Source organism: Falco biarmicus, chromosome 6 (genome assembly GCF_023638135.1).
Source record: "Falco biarmicus isolate bFalBia1 chromosome 6, bFalBia1.pri, whole genome shotgun sequence".
NCBI lineage: Eukaryota > Metazoa > Chordata > Aves > Falconiformes > Falconidae > Falco > Falco biarmicus.
The window spans coordinates 7765993-7787109 of record NC_079293.1 but is presented as its reverse complement, the minus strand read 5'-3'; the positions used below and the strand labels follow the sequence as shown (position 1 = coordinate 7787109).

Below are 21117 nucleotides of genomic sequence, written 5' to 3'. Positions count from 1 at the left end.
ATTATTTAAGAGCTTACAGCATCTGACATGGGAGGAGACGCTGAGCACGCTGCAATTGTGTAGCATGCAGAAGAGAAGGCTTAGGGAGACCTCATCAAAATGTGTAAGTATCTGATGGGAGAGAATAAAGATGACTGAATCACGCTCCTCCCAGTGGTGCCCAGTGACAGAAGAAGAGACAATGGGCACAGACCAAAACACAGAATTGCATTTAAATATAAAAATCTTTTTTACTGTGAGAACGGTTAGACACTGGAACAGGTTTCCCAGAGGCCATGAAGTCTCCGTCTTCAGATATTCAAAAGCTGCCGGGACATGGCTTTGAACAACCTGCTCTAACTGACCTTCCTCTGAGCAGAGGGGTGGGTTAGACAATTTCCAGAGGTTCCTTCCAACCTCAACCGTTCTCTGATGCTGTGAATGCACTAATCACGAACCGAGTAGTCAATCTGAGTTTAATATAGGCCTACCTTATCAAGCAATGTGAAGTTATTACTAGATGATATTTAATATCATTATGTAGATGATACTAAGTGTACCAATAAGTAATTAATCCTAAAAACTGATCTCTGAAACAGCCATTGGAAACTCCTTTTATTACTTCACAGCTGCAGTAATAGTACTTTACCTGGATCAAAGCCAAAGGTTTTTCTCTGCTCCTAATAAGAGCAGCTTCTTGCTGGAGCTCTTCCTCTACAATAGCTGAAAACATGACAGGTGCTATCACAGGAGAGCTATTTGGTGATGCTGCTGACCAAGGACTGCAAAAAAAAAAAAAAAACCAAACCAAAAACAAAACCAAAATGACATCATGAGGCAACATCAAAACAAGGTCAGCCCAACATACAGAAAAGAAGCTCCAGAATCTATGCCACTGTCAAACTTACTTATGACTCTCCAGCTGTGGAGAATCCAGAACATGGTCTTCCAGACCTGGGCTACTTCTAGTGGTGCACCTGGAAAAAGGTAGGAAAGTGAAAGTCACTGACAGAGCATTCTCCTACTGTGAAGTACATATTTACAATAGGCAATTACAAATGTGTAGGGTTTTTCCAGAAGAAAGGCATTAGGATGTAATGCTGAATTTACCTTTAAGTGTGATATTGTGACTACAGGAGACACTGAAGCTCATTTCTGACTACTAGAACTTAATGGATTTTCAGCTTGGGCATCAGTTCTGGCATTTCCTAACATCTGAGCATTTGAGCTTTGAATAAATGTTTTTCTACATGTAAAATAGTCAACCAAATTACAGACTAACAGCACTGACTATAAATGTTTGCAATTAATGTAAAAATAGGGCTTCAAGATAAAGAAAAAACCCACAAACTGTCCTGTATTCAAATTAAGCTTTTCACGTAAAAGAACCAGTGCTACAACAGCACTAATAAATTATTTTCTCAAGTGTAAGCCTAGAAATTATGGATTTTCAGTACATATCCTGCAATCAGCTCCCACATTCATAAGAACAGCATAAAACTAGAATTAAGATAATTGAAAAAAAAATAAAAATCCATATGAAATATCAATAGAGTTCCCAACAGGAAGATAATTTTATTCCATTGCAAAATGTTAACCTCTCAACAAAAAGAAGTTAGACTTGGTATACTGTATGCCTTAAGAGACAAGTATATTTGTCAGGAAAATCCTACATCAGTAGGAAGAGAGAGACATATTCTTGTTATTTAATACTTATCTTTGGCAACTTTTTGATTTCCAGAACTCTAAAAAAGTGTTACAGCATACTATGAAATGTTAGCAGACTTTCTTGAATTATCCTATGGTATTGTAAAGAACCTCTAAGGGTGTTGGTATTTCAATAAATCAGTCTCAATTTTCTTTAAGGCTTTAGTAATCCTCTGTAAGTGGCCAAAACCTCAGAGAAAAGAGGAAAAATCTATAGAAAGCTAAAAGAATTCCAGTAACTGCTAAGTTCTCTGCTTGGAATATTTTCTCCAGAACACAATTCCAAGGACAACAAACTATGATCCCTACTGCTAAGCAATGAGGGCAAAATCTTAATAATTCTGAAATTCAGCATCCATCATCAAAAATGTGGTTAAATGAACCATGCCCAGCTTATTGTCACAAAATTAATTTTGCCCACCAAACAGCCAACTACTCTAAGAACAGCATGAACACAAATTTAACTGCTCAGGGAAAAAATAAATAAATATATACATCTGTCTATATCTATATATCTGCAGCAACAGCTGCCAGAGCATAACACTGGTCTTCAAAAGAGGCTTTCTACCGTGTCAGTCCCTTGAATCAAACCCAGCAGATACGCCAGGTCATATTGCTTCTGTGTTTCCATCAGGAAAGCACAGTTCATGTCAGTCAAGGTGATCCTTCCCCTTCAGTGACCACATCATTGGTCATTGCTTCAGTAATGGCAACGATATCAGACACTGACAGGATAAGGAGAGGAAGCCAAAAAGGTGTGGTAGCCTCCAAACCAGATGTTTCTGGATAACTACTATTCCAAAGCTTTGAAAGAACTGACATCTGAAACAACAGCTCCATGACAAGAGTGGTTAAATCTGCTGCACCATTCTCCACACTGAGTATCTATAGCTGCAGTTCCTTTATTTTGACCTCATTAATATGCAATGCTTTTTCCACAGGTGCTGAAGAATAGTTAAAAATTGAAAAAAGGTAGAAAATAAGTATCTTGGGTTTTTTTTTCTATATTTGGTAAAAGAAAACCAATGGCAGGTTAGAGAATCCTATCTTATTTAAGATAAGTATCAGGTCATGACAGATAAGTATGATAAACAAATATGGGAATTCTGTAAGACACTGAGTCAAGGGCCACAGAAATTATTTTTTTTTTTTTAAACCAAGTTTCTCATTTGTCTCCTACCTAGCTAATTCCTTATTCACTTTACAGCTGGGTTATACATTACTTTAGAGAATAAATTAACTAAAAGAAATATAACTAAGTTAATGTTGGTGAACACAGTAAGTAGCAAAGCTCAAACCAGCAGACAATATTAAGAGACACTATTAACTGAGCAAAGGATAAAAATGAACAGTATGACTGTGGAACAAAGCAATGAGAAAGGAAATTCAAAAGTACAAAACAAAAGACTCTGTGAAGTGAAGACCGTAGCAGCTATAAGCTGAGATTTTCAGCTTGAAGAGAAGGAGAATCCAGGGTGTACCCATCATGATAACAAATCAGAAGTATATGGTTGGGGGAAAAAACAGTTGTTTCCATTTGAAACAAATACTTTTGCCAACATATACTATGCTGGACAAAGCTTATTTGGACGAGCTTTCATTTTTGGTCTCATAGGTTCAAGGAAGAATACTCTAAAGTATCACAGATGCAGAGAAGAATAACTGATACTGAGTCTTCCAGAGATCATCTTCTGAGAAGATTAAAAAATTATCTCTAACCCTGCAAAGGAAAGAACAAGGCAGAGTAACAGATCTTCATATAGACAGTACCTGTACCAATATACAAGGACAGCCTCCCCCAAACACAAAGCAGATCATTTCAATGTGCCTTAAGGCAAGCAAGCATGGCAGAAGGGTGGCAGGAATGAAGAGCCAACTCTACAAGGACTTCAGATTAAAAAAGGACACATATAAACAGTGGAAGCAGGGACAGTCTACACTAGAGGAAAACAGAAATATTACTTCTGTGCTGTAAGAGCCAATGCTGAACTGGAGCTGAAACAACTGAGGGATGTGCACGACAAAAGGAAGGGCTTCTGTATTAGCAAGAAGAAAAAGCAACCAACCACAGAGGTTTCCTGATGACTAGAAAAAGCTGAATGTTACACCTGTTTTCAAGGAGGATATGGGGAACTACAGACTGACCAGTCTCACCTCAATCCTGGGGAAGGTCGTGGAACAAATTTTTCTGCAAGCAGTTCTGAGCACATGTGGGACAAGAACAGCCAGCACGGATGTATGACACAAGGAAAATTGTGCTAACCAACCTGATTGCCTTCTGTGATAGGATGACAGGCTCTGCAGACAACCAGACAGCAGTGGATGTCCTGCTCTGTGGCTTCAGCAAGGCCTCTGACATGTTCTGTTATCCTATCCTTATACTTAGTCTGAAAAATACAGACTGAGAAATGGACTACAAGATGGGTGGAAAACAGGCTGGCCTGAAGGGCTTCAGGGGTTGTGGGTTAGCGATACAAAGTCCAACTGGAAACCAAGTACTAGTGGTGGTCTGTTGGGGTCTGCAGCGGGTCTGCAGACAAGTTCGTTGACTTCAAAGACTTAGCCGTGTACCTTTAAGACAGCCACACACTGTCAGGTACGTAAACAGGATGTAAAGAACCAGAACTTCGAACCACAGCATACGGGCACCTACAGCAACAGCAAATAGCAATCAAGAAGAAGAACACAAAAACCTATCAGGGTCTGACAAAGGTACTGTCTAAGATACAAAAGTAATTTATATAAACAATAAAGGCCATTTTGCCATTTTGTCCAAACCCAGCCACGCAGACACAGTGTTTTTTCAGTCCGCCTCAACCTGTGTCACCACAGTGGTCCTCAGGGACAGATACTGAGACTAATCCTTTGGTAGAACAAAGCACACTCAACAAGGCCACAGATGGATGGGGAGAAGGTGGGAAGGGTGCAGCAGTCCACATTCTAGATGCCAGGCTGCCATTCAGAAGGCCCTCAAGAGGCAGGAGAAATGGGCAACTGAGAACTCAAGAATTTCAAAGGCAAGTGCAAAGTCCTGTATTGGGATGAGGACAGCCCCACAGAGCAGTACAGGCCAGGGGCTGCCTGGCTAGAAAGCAGCTCTGCAGAGAAGAAGCTGCAGAGCCCCGGCTGGCAGCAAAGCGAAGGTGAATTGGCACATGCCTGTGCAGGAAAAATCGCCAACTGCATACTGGGCTGTACTAGCAAGAGTAATAGCCAGGCAGTCAAAGGAAGTGGTTCTTCCCCTCTGTGCTGTATTTGTTGGTCTACGTACAGAGTATCATATCCAGTTTTGGACTCCTCAATACAAGAAGGATGCTGTCAGGCTGGAATAAATCCAGTGGAGGGCCATCAAGACTAGGGGCTGAAGCACATGACAGAAGAACTGTGTTAATTCTAAAGGAAGGAGGCAAAGTGCTGATCCCACTACTGTCTTCAGCTACCTAACTACAGGGCAGAGAAAAGAAGCAGGATCTTCTTAGAGAAGGATCTTCTTAGAGATGCAGTGATAGAATGAGATGCAATATACTCAAGCTGCAAAATAGGAAATCCCAGTTAGATATAAGAAAAAAAAAAATCAAACACTATGGGGATGATCATACGTTAGAACATGTTGCCCAGAACGTCTGGGGTTATCTTCATACTTGGAAGAAGTCACAACTCAACTGGACCAGGCCCTGGGCAACATGATCTAGTTTGACTTACATTGAGCAGGAGGCTGAACTAGAGAATCTAAATTATTTAATGACTTCAGCAGCAGGGGACTACTTTTTAGCTGGTCTAGATAAAACAAATTCCATTTTTTACTGCACTTAAAGACAGTAATGTAATAAAAAACAAAGAGCCAGAGAAAAGGAAAGAAGAACAATAAGAGATGAAAGCAGTTTTTTGCTTGCTGGTTTGTTTAATTAAAAGCATGTTTGCACAGCTTACTAAATGCCTTTATTCTGCTGTCATCTCTCAAATGTATCAACTGTTTCTCTTTTTCCACCTGCTTTAATAATGCTCACCTTCCTGTCCATTTGACAGTAATCAATACCTACCCAGCCCATTTAACAACTATGCTCTTCTTCCTACTCACAATCCAAAGAACTCACAGCACTACTATAAATGAACCCAAGTAGATACTCAACAAACCTATTTCAGTACAGATACAGAAATCTTTCCAGAGTAAGACTTCTAAACAAACCAACCAACCAAAAAACCCAAACAACCACACAAAAAAACCCAGCACAACAGAAATTTCCAAAACCTGGAATTTATAGTTCCAGTGTCACAGCACACTCTAGTGATCAATTAAAAGGTAAGTTTAAATACCTATGTCGTCTCCTAGAATTTTAATGTGGCTTTAAAAGGCATTTTAAAATATCTGAAAAAAATCAGATGTTTTGAAGCTGTTTACACATACATACATCTCTGTTTCTTGCTAGCAAGACACTCAGTCCAGATATTAAATCAACTGCAGATATTTCAACATGCTAGATTAATTCCTCAGCTGGCATCAAAATAGCTCGGAAAAATGGAACAGATGGGAAACATGAAGCTAGCATATACAGAAAAATGGAGAAAAGCCTCCAAATATATAGAACTTGGAAACCTGAAAGTCTTGAAAATTAAGGACTGATGCAGAGTGGCTCTGCATGGAAACAAACCAGCCAAGTATCATCAGTACTGAACCAACCTGATTAATTCAGTTGGCTGAACTTGCCGTGACTCCTGCACAGCCACCAAAATGTCCCAGAACTTGGCTCCCCAGTGTTTCCTGAGGATTTGTTCACTGGAAGCCAGTTCAGGTCCAGTGCCTCCCTGATCTAATGAATGCTCTCAGAAAAGGAACACAAAGCCTGGTCTCCTGCAGAACCTCTTGGGTTTTGCTGTACCATTTGAGTCATGTACTACTTATTAGCTCAGTATTAGCCATGCCAGAACGAGGCCATTCCCACGCGAAGCCACAAAGACTTGTTTCCACTAAGACTCTTCACCGCTCCCTGGAGTAACGCAGTGAAGACAACCCAGGCTGCCACAACAAAGTTAAGTCATGTCAGCCCTATGTTTTTAGCTTGGACTATGAGCTACACATGCACAGCTGCACAGCGTAACTCCCAAGGCTCAGCTCTCCCTGGAAACAACGCAGCCACATCCACACAGCCCAGCTTTTGGGCTGATCTGCCTCTGGACTGAATCCAGTTCACATGTCCACATTCATGACATGGTTCATCTACACAAAATTTCTGGGTTGGATAAACTGGAGGTGACAGTATATGGAAAAGTGTTTATGCAACCACCAAAAAGCTCGCATCCAGAGACTTAAGAAAATTGTCAATTTAATTACTGCACTAGTTTATCCAAAGAAAAAGGACAAAGCTGGAACAGTAGCTATGCAAGCATCTTCAGTATCCCAACAATGAGTCTGACACCAACAGATGAAGATTACTTATACTCTACACACACACAATTTCCTTTGCTTAAAAAGGAAGAGTTAAGGGTATGGAAAATAATCTTCATAGAAATAGCCTTTGAATGCTGCAGGCAAAAAAATTAGATCCTACTGGACAGGAACTATACAGTCAAAGAATAAAACTACCTCAAACCAGAAACTCAACTCCTAATTTCAGATGGATGAACTACTCACCTAGGCTCTTTATACCTAATAGAGAGAAATCAGCATTTTCAGACACAGTTCCAAACAACCTGAAATAGCTCTGGAAAAGCCATCTTTTCCAACTGATTATAGTCATTCTAGTCATCTAGGCTCCCAGCAGCTTAGCATATCATTTTCAGACAACTAACATATTAGGCTCAAATAATTCACTTTGAGAGCCTGCAGACTGACCAGACTGCACAGAGCAACGCAAAAGGAAAAGGAATGACTTTATAAAGATCACAGAGCAGGTATGACAAAAATAGCGTCCAATGCAAATTCCCTTATCACACGTCCTTGCATCTCCCATGTGACAAAAAGCTTTATTATCTTGCTAGCAACAACATTAATGATACCTGGTTTTCTGCAGCTTTGCGCTTTGTGTCCTACATCTCCAATTACCACAATAATTTCAGCTTTATCCCTCTGTTCCTGAAGAAAACCCACCTGTCACTCTCCAAATCCCTCCTACATTTTTTATACATACATACATATATAAATGTACACACACACATATATTTTGTTTGAAGCCTGAAGTGCTTGTGTCCATATATATGTGTAGATGTGGCACTTAAGGACATGGTGGTGGACTTGGCAGTGTTAGGTTTACAGTTGGACTCAGTGATCTTAAAGGCCTTTTCCAACCTAAATGATTCTATGACCCTATACACACACACACACACACTCTCCTGTGTCCATACACACAGACACACTTTGAACCTCAAACGAAGTATTAGCAGTGGCATTAAATTACTTTAATCTCAAGCTTTCTATTCATAAAATCCTATTAACAGAATCATTAAAAGAATGGTTACAGGATTTTTCTTTAGAAAAAAAAATATGATAATTTCATCCTTTCTTATTTCAGCAGAATTTAAATAGGTTATTGTGATTCTTGTGTAACAGTTGATCAATTAGGAAAAGACCGCTCTCTTACCTTATGGTGTTTTGGACTGATGAATCCTCAGTTCCTTTATAGCCAGCTCTTTTGATACCAGTACCAGGTGAATTATTTGCACTCATACATTTTTCTTCTTCCATTACAAGGTCACGGAATGACTTTGGCAAAGCAGAATGTAAGGAAGATGACCTTTAAAAACAAAACCAAAAAACCTCAAAACAACGTATTTTATACTTGCACTTTCCCATATTGTTCCAATATTCAGATAGCAAAGAGGGCTTTTTCAGTTGCTAAAAATAAAAATACAGTATTATTTTGCTTTTGTATCTTACCATTCTGCCCGCTAGACCCCACTCACTAAAATAAGTCACTTTGGGTCAAATAGTTAATCATCAGAAAATAAATACTTATAAGAACAAAGCAGACCAGCAGTACAGAAATTTTGTAAGAAGGGAAAAAAACCCCAGCAAACCCCAAACCCCATACTTCCATCTATTCCACCCCAACCCACCCTCTTAAAAAGCAATTTTACTCTCACAAGCATCTTGTCTTAGACAAGCTGTCCCTTTTCTAACAGTAGTATTCCTTGAAAAGACAAGAGTCTAGGCAAGTGTTTGACCAGAACTTCCCCAAACCTATTATACTGAGTAGGCAAATGGCTCCCTTAGATCTGCTGTCACAGAAGCTTCTGCTACTAACAATTTAGGTAGCCTACGTATTTTCATTAAAATTCTGTACTGCAATCAAATCCACCTGCAACACAGCTCCAAAAAACACACCAACAAAACAACCAAACCCAAAAACCCCAAACAAAACCTCCCAAAACCACCCAAAATAACCCCCCAAACCCCCCCAACCCTCTATCACTCTCAGCTTGTAAACCTATCCAAAACAGTTACCAGTGCCTTAAAATGGTTCCACTTAAACTGGCACAAATTTTCCTAACAGTAACAACTCTAAATTTCAGCTTATCCCACCTGACATTGCCATTTCTATCTAGTCTACAGCACTAGAAAAACTCATCTATACATCTTTTTTAAGAAAGTAGAATATGACTAAGTTTCTCTAAGCTGTAACTGCAACACATCAAAGCATGAAACTCCAAAACAGCTGATGTTTCAGTATAAGCTGAAATCCGGAGAAACTGACAACCTAGACATTAAAATACACAATTGTTAATTCTCAAGAGAGACTTCAAACTTCTTTGTGTCTCCACTCCTGAAAAGCCACAGGCTCTCCTGAGTTGAAAAAAAAGAAAACAGAAATAAATACACAACATCCCCCTGCCTCAATCAAAGCACATTTGGAGAACTAACAAAGTCAACACCTAGCTTCTTGCATGACATACTCTCTAAGTATTACTAATGTGATTTTTTTTTCCACCCCCCTTCTGATTTCCATTTTCTTCAAAGGAGGAAACAGGTTCAGTCCCCCCAAAAGTACAAACCATCTTTTGGTGGAAAAGGTAGGACATCATGTATGACAGTCTCTGTCTTTTAGTCAGCCAAAAAAGACCTGCAAGGTCCCACTCCCTTTTGGCAAGCGTGCTCACTACACATCCAAGATGAGTATCTTATTTCATTGTAACACAGGTTCTATGGCTTCGACTATACTGCACTCGTGGAAAGCTCAATCTATTGCCAAACACACTCTGATGGTCCAGTGTGAATTTCCAGAATGTAACTTAGCAAATATAATATTAGAGCAGATGAGTAACACCATCTACCTTACATACAAAAATACTTTGAACAACTAACAGGGACAATCAAATAATTGACGGCTTGCCTAAAGCAGCTTAAAGTTTATTCAACAAGTGCTCTCTTCCAGCAGCTAGGCACAATTTTAAATATTCATATAACTCCCACTGGTTCTTTGCTTGAACTTGAGCTACCGGCATTTTCCACATCAGCAGCCAGCAGAACGCTGCAAAGGAATGTACAGAATCATGCATAGTGACCACACGAGTGTTAGATTGGATTCCATCCTCCTGAAGCATACCCTGGACTTTCCACTTAAGATGGTTTGTGTCACACAGTAAAGCCCAGCTACTTTCAAAAAACTGTTTAATCAGAACCTTAAAAGAACAATATATTTTCTGGAGACGGTTATCTAAACGTATTCAAAAATCAGTCCATACTACTTTTTAGATACAAGGAACAGTTCACACGCAGTTAGTAGTTTAAAATTAAGTAACATCCAACAAGTAAAGAATTATTTATCAGGAAGAAGATGAATAGCATGAATAGTCAAACTATTCCGATGTCAGATCAAGGAAGTTATGCCCCATATTTTTACAGGCCTTTTATCATCACCTCTCCTAACGTCTTATTTCCTGCAGTAAAAAGTAAATCACGTAACTAGAGGCTCATGTGCTTCAGTCAACTTGTGCAGATTCTTATGAAAAGTCATTTATCTTACGCTCAAAAATAAGACTTCAGGAACCAACAAAAACCTCTTCTGAAGAAGCCCAGATAACTAGATAAGCTACACAGTGTGCTCCAAAGCCTACTTCAGGCTTTGTTGTATCTAAGAGTTGTGTATAAAGGGGAGAAGGTAAAGAAAGACCAGGCTGGAGAGACAGGGACCCTGTACAAACATTCTCCTGCAGAGGAGTTCTCATAACTCCTTCCCTTGATAAGCAAAGTCTGTCAGAGACAAGTATAGAAAACTGCGGCTTGAAAATGGCTAGTTAAAAAATAAATTAAAAAAAAAAGGGAAAATAACTGATGATATTTAACATGACTGGTTGAAAACACCCATGAAATGCCTACACCAGTGATCACTAACATCAGTCCAAGCCACAGCATAGCAGGTATGGGGAAGTTCCTTTGAAGACTCCAGAGAAGACACTTGAGACCACTGATCCCAGAAAGGCCCCAGACTTCCCCATGAAATGAGAAGAGAAGCAAGTACTCCTAGATACTGCCCTAAACCTTTTGTCACAGAACACCTCTCAGGAGGCGACCACACTTGCATCTAAAAAGCAAGTATGGACTGATTTTTGAATACGTTTAGATAACCGTCTCCAGAAAATACATTGTGCTTTTAAGGTTCTGATTAAACAGTGTTTTGAAAGTAGCTGGGCTTTACTGTGTGACACAAACCATCTTAAGTGGAAAGTCCAGGGTATGCTTCAGAAAGATGGAATCCAATCTAACACTCATGTGGTCACTATGCCTTTTCCTCAGCCAGCTAGTGATGGGATTTTTTTTTCTCTCCATACACCCATTAAATAACTAACCAATAAATAACTAATAAATAAATAACAGGCTACATATCCGTTTTGAACTTACAGGGGCATAGCAGAAAGGCAAAGATTCCAGCAGATGCTTACTACTCTTATTTCTGAAAGGAGCAATCGATTCATACAAAGGATCAAAGGAAAGAGCGCCAAAAGACAGTAGAGGGAGATGGCTCTGTGGAAAATAAACCTACCCTTTGAAAGGCAGACTCCTATTTTATTTTGAAATCTTTCCAATACAAAAGGAAACCTGCTACAGTAGCATTTAGAAGCTAAACTGTCTTTAAAAAGCTTCATTTAAAATAGAGCGACTGTGAAGGGTACGCAGCAAGCTTTGTCCCCACTGATGCACAAACAGGTAGGCTCTAGAGAGAAGAGACTGACTCACAGATCTTCTAGGGTAGCAGTACAGAAGGAGCTGCAACAGAAGTCCGGAAATCTTGAAAAGGGAAAAGGGGGAAACTGCCCAACATTTACGTCAAGTTAAGAGCACACACATAGGTATTTATTCTGCAGAAATTAAAAACATTTACATAGCTTGCAACTTTTGCAGTTATGCCTTTACGTTTTCATCCAAAACCAACTGTAAATGTAAAAAACAAAGCATGATTTGGGCTACCATCTCATTACAGTTGTTGTAAACCTTGTTCACTGAACATGATAGACCATTCTTCTAGTCAATACAGTGATACTTAACTGGAAATTTAAACTGTAATCAGCAGTCATGCACCCTTCTACCATAAGAATTTGTAGCAGCTTCATCACTCCCTCCAGCTCCTAAACAACTTTATTATCTGTAATTTTGGTCAATTTTGCTCTACTCTGAAGTCATTCTAGCCCCTTCCCCCAAGAAGGGCTACGCATTTTTCTTTATGTTTTTGACAGAGAAAAAGTAGGATTCATAATGGTTTTAAACAACCTTTTCCTGCCTAAATTTCAGAGCTTGTGCTAAACCTTCTTTTTCTATGCTTCACTTTGATACCATCTGCAAATACCACATCACACACAGGGAAGAACCAGATGGGATGCAGTCTTCTGACTCACTACAGTAAAATTTCAAAGAACTGTTAAACTGCAACCACTGCATTTCCCTGCCCACCTTGAATTTCTAGATTACTACCAAATGTAGATACACATAGTTCAATGCTAGTCTCTTTAATGAAAAGAACCAAGGCCACTTTTATTTAAGCAACTGTTTCTAAGAGTGCATTCAATGTAAAAGCCCTCCAAAGAAAAAAAAAAAGTGATAACTGATTTATAACATACCATGCACTCCCTAGTTTTGCAACTTTTGTAGGTGGTGGTGGTGTAGTTACTAGTGCAGCAGAGTCCGTGCTGGTAGCTCCTGATCCGTTATCTTTTGCTGCCAGGGCAATCATTTTCCTTTGCTTCTGAGAAAGCTTGATTCCATGAGACACCATTCTGCTGTGAATTGATATTGCAAAGAGAGAAGATATAAGACCAGTGTCCTTTGAGATGACTCACCTTTAATCTTGCAAATTAAACTGAGAAATAATTCTTTCCTAGAGCAAAATACTTTGTCTAGAGTGCCAAAAGGGGAATACAGGTGTGGGGGAGGGGTTGGATGGCTGGAGAGCAGAAGGAGGATCAATGAATATCAAGAGTGACAGAAAGAAAATCTCATAAAACTATTCTTCACATAGATGCCTACAAATTAAAACATGCAGAGTAGGAATCAAGTACCTAAAACAGATGGACTATCACCAGACAAAGACTGTTTCCTAATTTTGTGATTTCGTAGAGACTGTCAGAACCTTAGCTCCCTTAAACCAAAAATATTCGTGCACAGAAATGTATGCGATGGCATACAGACATTTTTTCCATTCGTAATAATCTGTTTTCTAAATTATTTGGATTCTTCAGTCTTGGCTGCTTTGTTCACAGCTTCTGAACCTACCTAGCCAGCAATCCTTTATTAGGCTCCAGGACTACTCTCCTAGCTCTGCCTTACAAGAATGCCACACTTCAAAGGTCACAAAAGTAATCTCCAGTTCTCTTCCATATGTTGCCAGTTAAGAACACTAGGTCTAATCCACTGCCTCATGAAAAAAGCACATTTATGTCCCTGTGTGTTTGGGATGCTTCTCTGAGTAAGAACACCCTTGCTTCTGCCTGAGGAAGAATTGTCAATATCCACACATGGGTGCTAGGGGAGGTCAAAGAATGCAAGACAAGAAACAAACTTTAGGATCAACTACAGTATTGCTCCACAAGTAATTTCCAAAATGCTAGGGACAAGAATTAATTCTTGGTCATTGGAAATAGGAAAGCTCAGCAGAGGAGGCCACTGATTTTAGGTGCTAGTTTACTAGCTCTTCCCCTCACATTTCAACAGCTAAACACGGTTTTGCAGTAGTTGATCAAACAAGACTACAATAAAATAAAGGGACAAATTTTGTACGCTCACAGAAAAACACCATAATGAACTGAAGTAAACAAAGCCATTCAAAAAGAAACAGGACAACTTTTCTCCTGCTTTTTTTAAACTCCAAACTGCCTGAACCACTAAGTAAAATTCATAATAGCCTGGTCTATCACACTTTTCTTTTATAGATTTTGGTTTTTTACCAACCCTGAATTTGCCTTTGGCATGGTTCCACATTTCTGCATACTTTCTTCAATTTCCATGATAGTCCTTAGATCCATAGCAGGAGGGCTGGCAGGGCAAAATGAAAAACAAAACGTTACCTTACAAGGCATTGATTTTTACTTACATTCCACAGTTCCAGCCTTCAATGAAATCCTCTAAATCATACATAAGATTGGTAACCGGATGTATAATTTATGTCTGTTTCCTCAATTATGGCAAACCTCAAATAGAATGTTTCTGACAAAACTTTTATAAATATATACATATTTAAGAGCACACTATAAAAATACTTTCAAGACTCATTATACTATGAAACAAAAAGATGTGAACTATGATTACTTTAAAAAAATTAGATACCTAAATCCAGAATACTTATTTAGTAGTCAACTGCTCATGCTAAGTATTAGAGAGGCACTGCTTACAGCTCTTTCATGAAGGTTGAATTAGATCTTTCTTTGAAGAACAGGATTAAATCATATAAATAAATAAAAATATAAAAAAATAAAAATTACTTCACAGGGCAAACAGAACACCCTTTGCAAAGTTAGTTGCTGGTGTTTATACACAGCTCTTTTTCAAACTTCAGCAATCAGTTTCTTTTTAATAAACTACCCAATTTTAAACTTCCACAGAGATGAACATGAATTAAATCCAGACATTTTGAAGTTTTACATAAAATTATGAATTAAAACCTGTCCATCTAAAGGCATTTGTAAACTAAGCTGGGTTACAACTAGATTCAAGGCTTTAAAATAAAATATAAGCTGCATTCCCTCTGTCTCTTCCTACATAAATCCTACTGCCATAGACCAAGTAGTGAATTAACCACTGGAAGGTCACAACAAACCCTGTTGCCACTGACTCTCCACAGTAATTCAACCAAATAGGCTAGAGTATTAATCCTTTAAACCTTTTACACAACAGTGCCGCCTGCTTTTTCTTGATATCATACCAGCAACACTAGAAAAAGTGAAGAAATAGTACAAGGGAATCCCATAAAGGCACAGTGACATTACAATAAAGTCCTATGGTTTTATTTATTCCCCTTCCATGCAATCCTCTAACAAAACATTGAGGAAGAACTCAAAGATAGCAGATGAACTTGGAGCTTCTTCCAACAAGTCTAAAGGCCAGAGAGACAGCTGTGGGATGTTACCCTCTGCATAGACTAGGCTTGCACAAATACATAGTGAGACAGAACACAGATTCTTAATGGACCCTGCTGACCAAACAATACACTTCAAAGCTGCAACTTTTAATTTCTACAGCTGCATCACCTGTATTAACAAAGCCCGTCAGCCACAAACCAACAGAGCCTGGGAAAACTGTTGGAAATTATCACTATACAATTCCCTAAATCCTTAAACTCTTCTTTATTCAACTTCTATTGACAATTGTCAGACACAGGACACCAGGCAAGACAGAACTTCAGTCTATTGCAGTACTGCTCCTTTTCCATATGCAGATACTGCTACAGATAAAAATTTACAATTTTTATTACTGTATCACTTCAACTTGAGGTGTTGATTTTCACAGACTGTTTAAGTCTAAAGGCATGCCTTAAAAACGTCAAAGTACAACAGTGCTTCTAATGGCTTTAAACATGTTCTGATTCTACGAAAAACTGCCAAGTATTTTTACAAGCAAGCCTTCTTAAAAAGGATATGAGAAGTCTATACCAGTAGCATTTAAAAAAAAAAATATCTAGCAATTGCTTTTCTCAAAGAATAAGTAAAAAAGGTACTGGGTTAATAAAACTGCCAAAATCTTTAATTCATGTGTCAAGTAATATATCACTTTGAAGAGTAAATAGCTTTTTAGTCAGAATAGAATGTTACTAGCATTCACTACCAAGTGTAAAACAGTGATTGTAAGTTATGCACCACAACTACTACGCCACCTGAAACTAGTTGCTACCCAATTGGGAGAGCTTGCAGAGTTGTTTTTGGCACTGGGAATGGACTGTGGAATAGACTGTGTCAATGCTGATGATCCCTTGTATGACTTCATCTCCTTGTTAGGTTGAGAGGGTTTCATACCCTGACTGCATGCTTTGTCCTTCATCTATAAAAAAAAAAAAAAAAAAGAAAAATGTTGAATATTGCCACATTTTTTTCATTTGGCGGGGGCGGGTGGGGTGGAAAGAGTAATGCTGCAAACAGTTTGAATGACATGTGTAAGTGAAAAATTGTAAAGGATACCTCAAAAATACCAATAACATAGCAAATCCCTGATCAGTCTGCTATTTGTAAATATTTTTTTTCTTTTCACTTTACCCTGAGTTAAGTCCAAATTTGCATCTTGATAAGGGAAAATTTACTCACAGATGTTCACATCTGAAGTTTTAAAACTTACCATGGGCACAATTCTTCAAACTTACTTCTCTTTGGCAGTTATGGCCCAGTTATGCTGGACCATGTTCCTGTCCAACTACAATAGCTGAAGAACAGCAGGATTTCCCTGGAGATTTTTTGTATCCACTTCTAGGTTTTTTGGCTTCTGAGCTTCAGATTTGCTTTGAATTTTAAATGAATAAAGCCTTTACATAATTGCCCTTTCAGCTTGATATTTCCTGAACGCTACAGTAAGTATATAAAAATTCTTATTAGGGTACCACGTGAACAAATTACCCTTAGAAGATTTAATAAGGGATACTAATTTTTATTTGCTTTATGAGACAAATAGTAACTACTTAAAGTTGTTTACTCCATTTTCAGCACAACAGCTTCTCAGAAATACCGCAAAATACAAACTCTGCTTTTGATGGACTAGATAAATGCAAACAAGTAAATTGTTAGGAACAAAGAAATCCAACCTCAGTCCTCTCTGGATGAAATCTTGTGAAGTCAGGGGACTGCAAGTCTCTGGGGCTACCCACTCCTGCATAACTACCTTCAGAATCAGATGTTAAAAGTTCTGGAAGTGATTCTGCAGAGTTAGTTTTATCCAGTTTTACTGAGCCTAAGAAATAAGAAAAGAGAACAGAACTATTAAATCATGAGAGCTGGACTAAACAATGCTTAAAAAACCACCAGAAGTTATACGCTACATATGATGAATACAAAATAACTGGAAGTTACTAATCCAGTGTAACTAGACTGCAATATATAGAACTATAAGCAAATTTGAGACTATCTTAACCACTTTTTTTCAGAATAAGATTACCGCCGGTTTTCCTTCTCTGTCTCATAATATATAGTTTTAGGAAGTAACATGGACACTTTTCTGTGGAAAATGAAGGCTCCTACCATCTTTCCAATAAACAGCAACTAATTTATTTTTTATATTCCAGAAAAAAAACCAAAAAACACATCAGTAGAAATCTTCCACTTATTACAAACACATGGGAAATTGTCCATTAGTTTTACTTTATAAAAAATACATGCTTTTACAGAATCTGAACTTTCATCACAAGCTTAATATGACAAACATCCTTTCAAAAAACCCTTAAGATTACTTAATTCACTATTCAAATTCAACTATGGCGTTGACTAAAAAAGAAATAGTATGTGCAAGACTTCCTTATTGAAGTATAGAAATCACACTGCATTGCATATTAAATGTTCTGGGTTTATACCTGAAAGGTATAATATAATGTAATACCTGAAAGGAACCTCTTTCCCACTGACCTGTAGAGGCTGGACTCCGAATAATATCTGATAGATTATATCCTCCAGAGCTGTCAGACCGTTTTCGTGGCTTCTTTTTTGCCTTACTTTTTGCTCTTTTGAAAAGGGCTTCCCTATTAAAAGCAAACACCCCCCCCCCCCCAAGATGGATTAAAACCAAAGAAATTGAGCCTCAGAACTATCAGCGTCAATGTCAAGTTTTTCAGTCAGCAGCAGCAGTTATACTTCAAACAGCAGTATCTGCTCCCACCAGTTGTCACTAGCTGCTTGTTCCTGCTCTGTTTATGCACTGGCACAACTATTTAGTAAATGATTTGGGGGGAGGGAGGTGAATCCAGGAGGAAGAAAAAAAAACAACTGTTTCCAGTCTAGCTCTAGTCTCTGGTCTAGTATACTGCACAAAAGACTTCTGCTGAGACAGTGGAAGAAACAGTAGCTGCACAGGCTGGCACTGCCACCTAGGTCACATTAAACCTGCTACACATCACAGCAACTGACATAAAGCAAACTACAGTCAAGGCTCCACTTTATTCTCTTTTGATTTCTCTTGAATTACTGAAGTTCAATAAACTCCACAGTTGGTCTCATTTTTCCCCCAACACAAATACTGCCACCAAGATAATACTACTTATACAATAAAGCAGGTACACAGTCCTGTTAGCAAAATGTCACATGTTCCTATACATGATATTAGGAAGAGTGGAATCAAATAACAGGCATCTTTCATTTTAAGAGAACTCCTAGAAATTCAGAATTATATGAATCACAGCTACAATAACACTATTTCAAAAAGCTTCTTTGAGAAGCTTTTTCGGGAATAACTATACACATACTTATTTATTCCTGCATCAGTAGTGTAACCTTACAATGCTTGGGGCTTTTGTAACCCTTGGACTGCCCTACTCCCTAAATGCCATCATCTACCCTTTTAGAACACTGGAAGGTTTTAAGTCTAATACAAAATAGCCTCTCATTTCCCCTGATCTGCTAGTCTTCATCTTTACTAGTTCATTTAGCATAACTTTTCTTTACACAAGTGGTCTGAACAGTACACAATACTACAGGTGAGGTCTCATCTGCACAGTGACATCATATTTCACTATTTGGAAGCATGTTACCAAACCATCCCATCAAATTAACTTTTCGTAGTTGTATGTCATAGTCAATTTCTCCAGTTTTAAAACTGTACCAAAAAAAGCAGTTCTAATTTTATTATTTATTAAGTTAGTCTGACAAGACTTTACAGATTCTATTGTTCTCACCTCTAAGTCTTCTGAACAAATGTTCAAAGACAGAATACCAGAAGTCCACAAAACCACCAAGGCTGAACTACTTGATCTACAGTTGTTTGGATCACACCTCTTAAACAGAGGTTACTTGTTTTGTTACTCTACAGCCAGACAGGAGTCACTCCAAACTGACAGACTAAAAACTCATGCTACAAGACTTTGCATTTCACATGACAGTTCTGTTAAGATTAAGAAATGTAGACTATCACAATTTTCTGGACACATCTATAGGACATTAAAGTGTGTTTGTTTCTCTTTTGCTTTCTCCTAATTCAATCTCATACATACATAGATACCCACATCACACACACAACTCACTGTGAACGTTTGGTTTGCTACCTTTACTCATATGCTACTTATAAATTGAAAAAGAGTGCTCTGCTGCAGTTCTATAACATTTTAAAATACTTAAAGAAACTGAGAACTGTCTTTCAAATCTCCATTTCTCCTCTTTCTTCATGTTTCAGTTCTGAAACCAAAAGGAGTCAGGCACCATCCAAAGGGGAATACATACCATATGCAGCTCACCTAGTTAAAAATGTTGATGAAAAATAAGATACTTACTGTGAATTTTGTTCTGTATTCATTTCTTCCCTTAAAAAGATAAAGTTCTCTCCATCTTCAGGCTCTAAAGAACTTATGTCAGGTCCATCTGGATATGGAGTAATTACCCTCCTGACCATAGCTGGAATCTGTATTCATAAAAGCCAATACACTATGTTTCTCTTAAATTCACAGCCAGCAAGTATACGTACGATCTTTTGCAAAAGGACCAAAACCAACTGTCACTTAAAACTTTTACAGACCGATTAATTATTTAACCAGCCTATAAACTTAAATTATATCTTTAAGCAAAACAGAAGGAGAATTATTTTAAGGCACAGACTCAGAATGAATATACCTCAACTGGCTATAACTACTGAGAAAAAATTGCTTCAAGGTTTTGCAAACATTCATCTTTTATTACTGTACAGTTAAAAGAATACTGGATTACAATGTGCCTTGGTTTTGCTCTTTGCATTAAAGTTCAGCTTCAACATTATTTTTCTTTTAAGATGTTTTTAAGATCTATATGATCACCCTGAACTTTTAACTGGAGAAGTCTAATTTGCTTACTCTCCTTTCTTCCAAGTAACAGATGCTCTTTTCCATAGGTTTTGCTTATGTTTTTTCACGCAACAATTGTTAATTGCAGGACATAAATACGTCTAATGTATATAATTAAAGGACACAATACTGTTGCAGCAGTGGCTAGTGAATAATGAAATATGAGCTTCATGAGAGTGACAACAGCAGCAGCTAACCTTGGCTTTGAGCCAGATGTTCCAGATCCAGCCTGCCATCTACAGACCCTGCAGGTATGTATTTATTACTCATCTCTTCTTATTTTAAACCTAAGCATCTTACACTTAAGTTGTACAACTTACCATTTTCCTGTAATAAACAGAAAGATCCTTTACAACTTCATCACTTAAGACATCCAGAGTCCTAAAAAAAATAAATACAAATTTATCTTACCAGCTTAAAAAAACCACACCCAAAACCCCACCCACGTTAATGAAAAATACAAATCTACAATGTAGATTAGTATCACCTACAGGCATTATTATCTATTCATGGTGGTCACAGAGTCAGAAGGAAGAAAATGAACACAAAATATAAAAACTCATCAATGCCCTTATTGTAAGTCAGGATTAAACCTACAACTGTTCTAGATAGCCTACCTTCACCTAAGGCCACAGGCAGTATAGACCTATATAGTTAAGTTACCATGAATTTGTCATTACTTTACCTATTTCTGGATACTTTCAAGTCTTCCTGACATGTATCTAAAACTCCCAAGTCCATGCAAATTCTTCTATAAAACTCAGCCACAACATCCCTTGACATTTATGCCAAAATATACCATAGCAACAAACTACTCAACAGAACCATATTGCTGTGTGAGCAGCTCTCCTTGCACAAAGCTGTCATTATTCAGTTCTATCTGACTCAGGTGTCTCAGATTAAAAGTCTTGGTACCCAGTAGTGACATTTTCAGGTTTTCACTGAAATACAGATATAGTCTTAACTGTAGTAAGAATGTTGTATGTCCTTTCCAGGCTTAAGATGAAACAAATCT

The 21117-nt window shown here is 38.1% G+C and overlaps 1 protein-coding gene across 3 annotated transcripts in view; it reads right to left on the bottom strand.

Annotated features, from left to right (window-relative positions):
• Positions 1-21117, bottom strand: part of IBTK (inhibitor of Bruton tyrosine kinase) — a 57834-nt gene that overhangs the window by 3171 nt on the left and 33546 nt on the right. For 2 of the 3 annotated variants that reach the window (XM_056343339.1, XM_056343340.1), the window contains exons 19-28: positions 20423-20483; positions 19560-19687; positions 17707-17819; positions 16893-17038; positions 15978-16141; positions 14060-14143; positions 12733-12891; positions 8262-8414; positions 888-956; positions 629-761 (exon numbers count right to left, since the gene is read on the bottom strand). In XM_056343339.1, coding sequence (XP_056199314.1) covers positions 629-761; positions 888-956; positions 8262-8414; positions 12733-12891; positions 14060-14143; positions 15978-16141; positions 16893-17038; positions 17707-17819; positions 19560-19687; positions 20423-20483 — 1210 coding nt within the window. The remainder of the gene's footprint in view (positions 1-628; positions 762-887; positions 957-8261; positions 8415-12732; positions 12892-14059; positions 14144-15977; positions 16142-16892; positions 17039-17706; positions 17820-19559; positions 19688-20422; positions 20484-21117) is intronic. The other variant, XM_056343341.1, reaches the window with a different exon arrangement.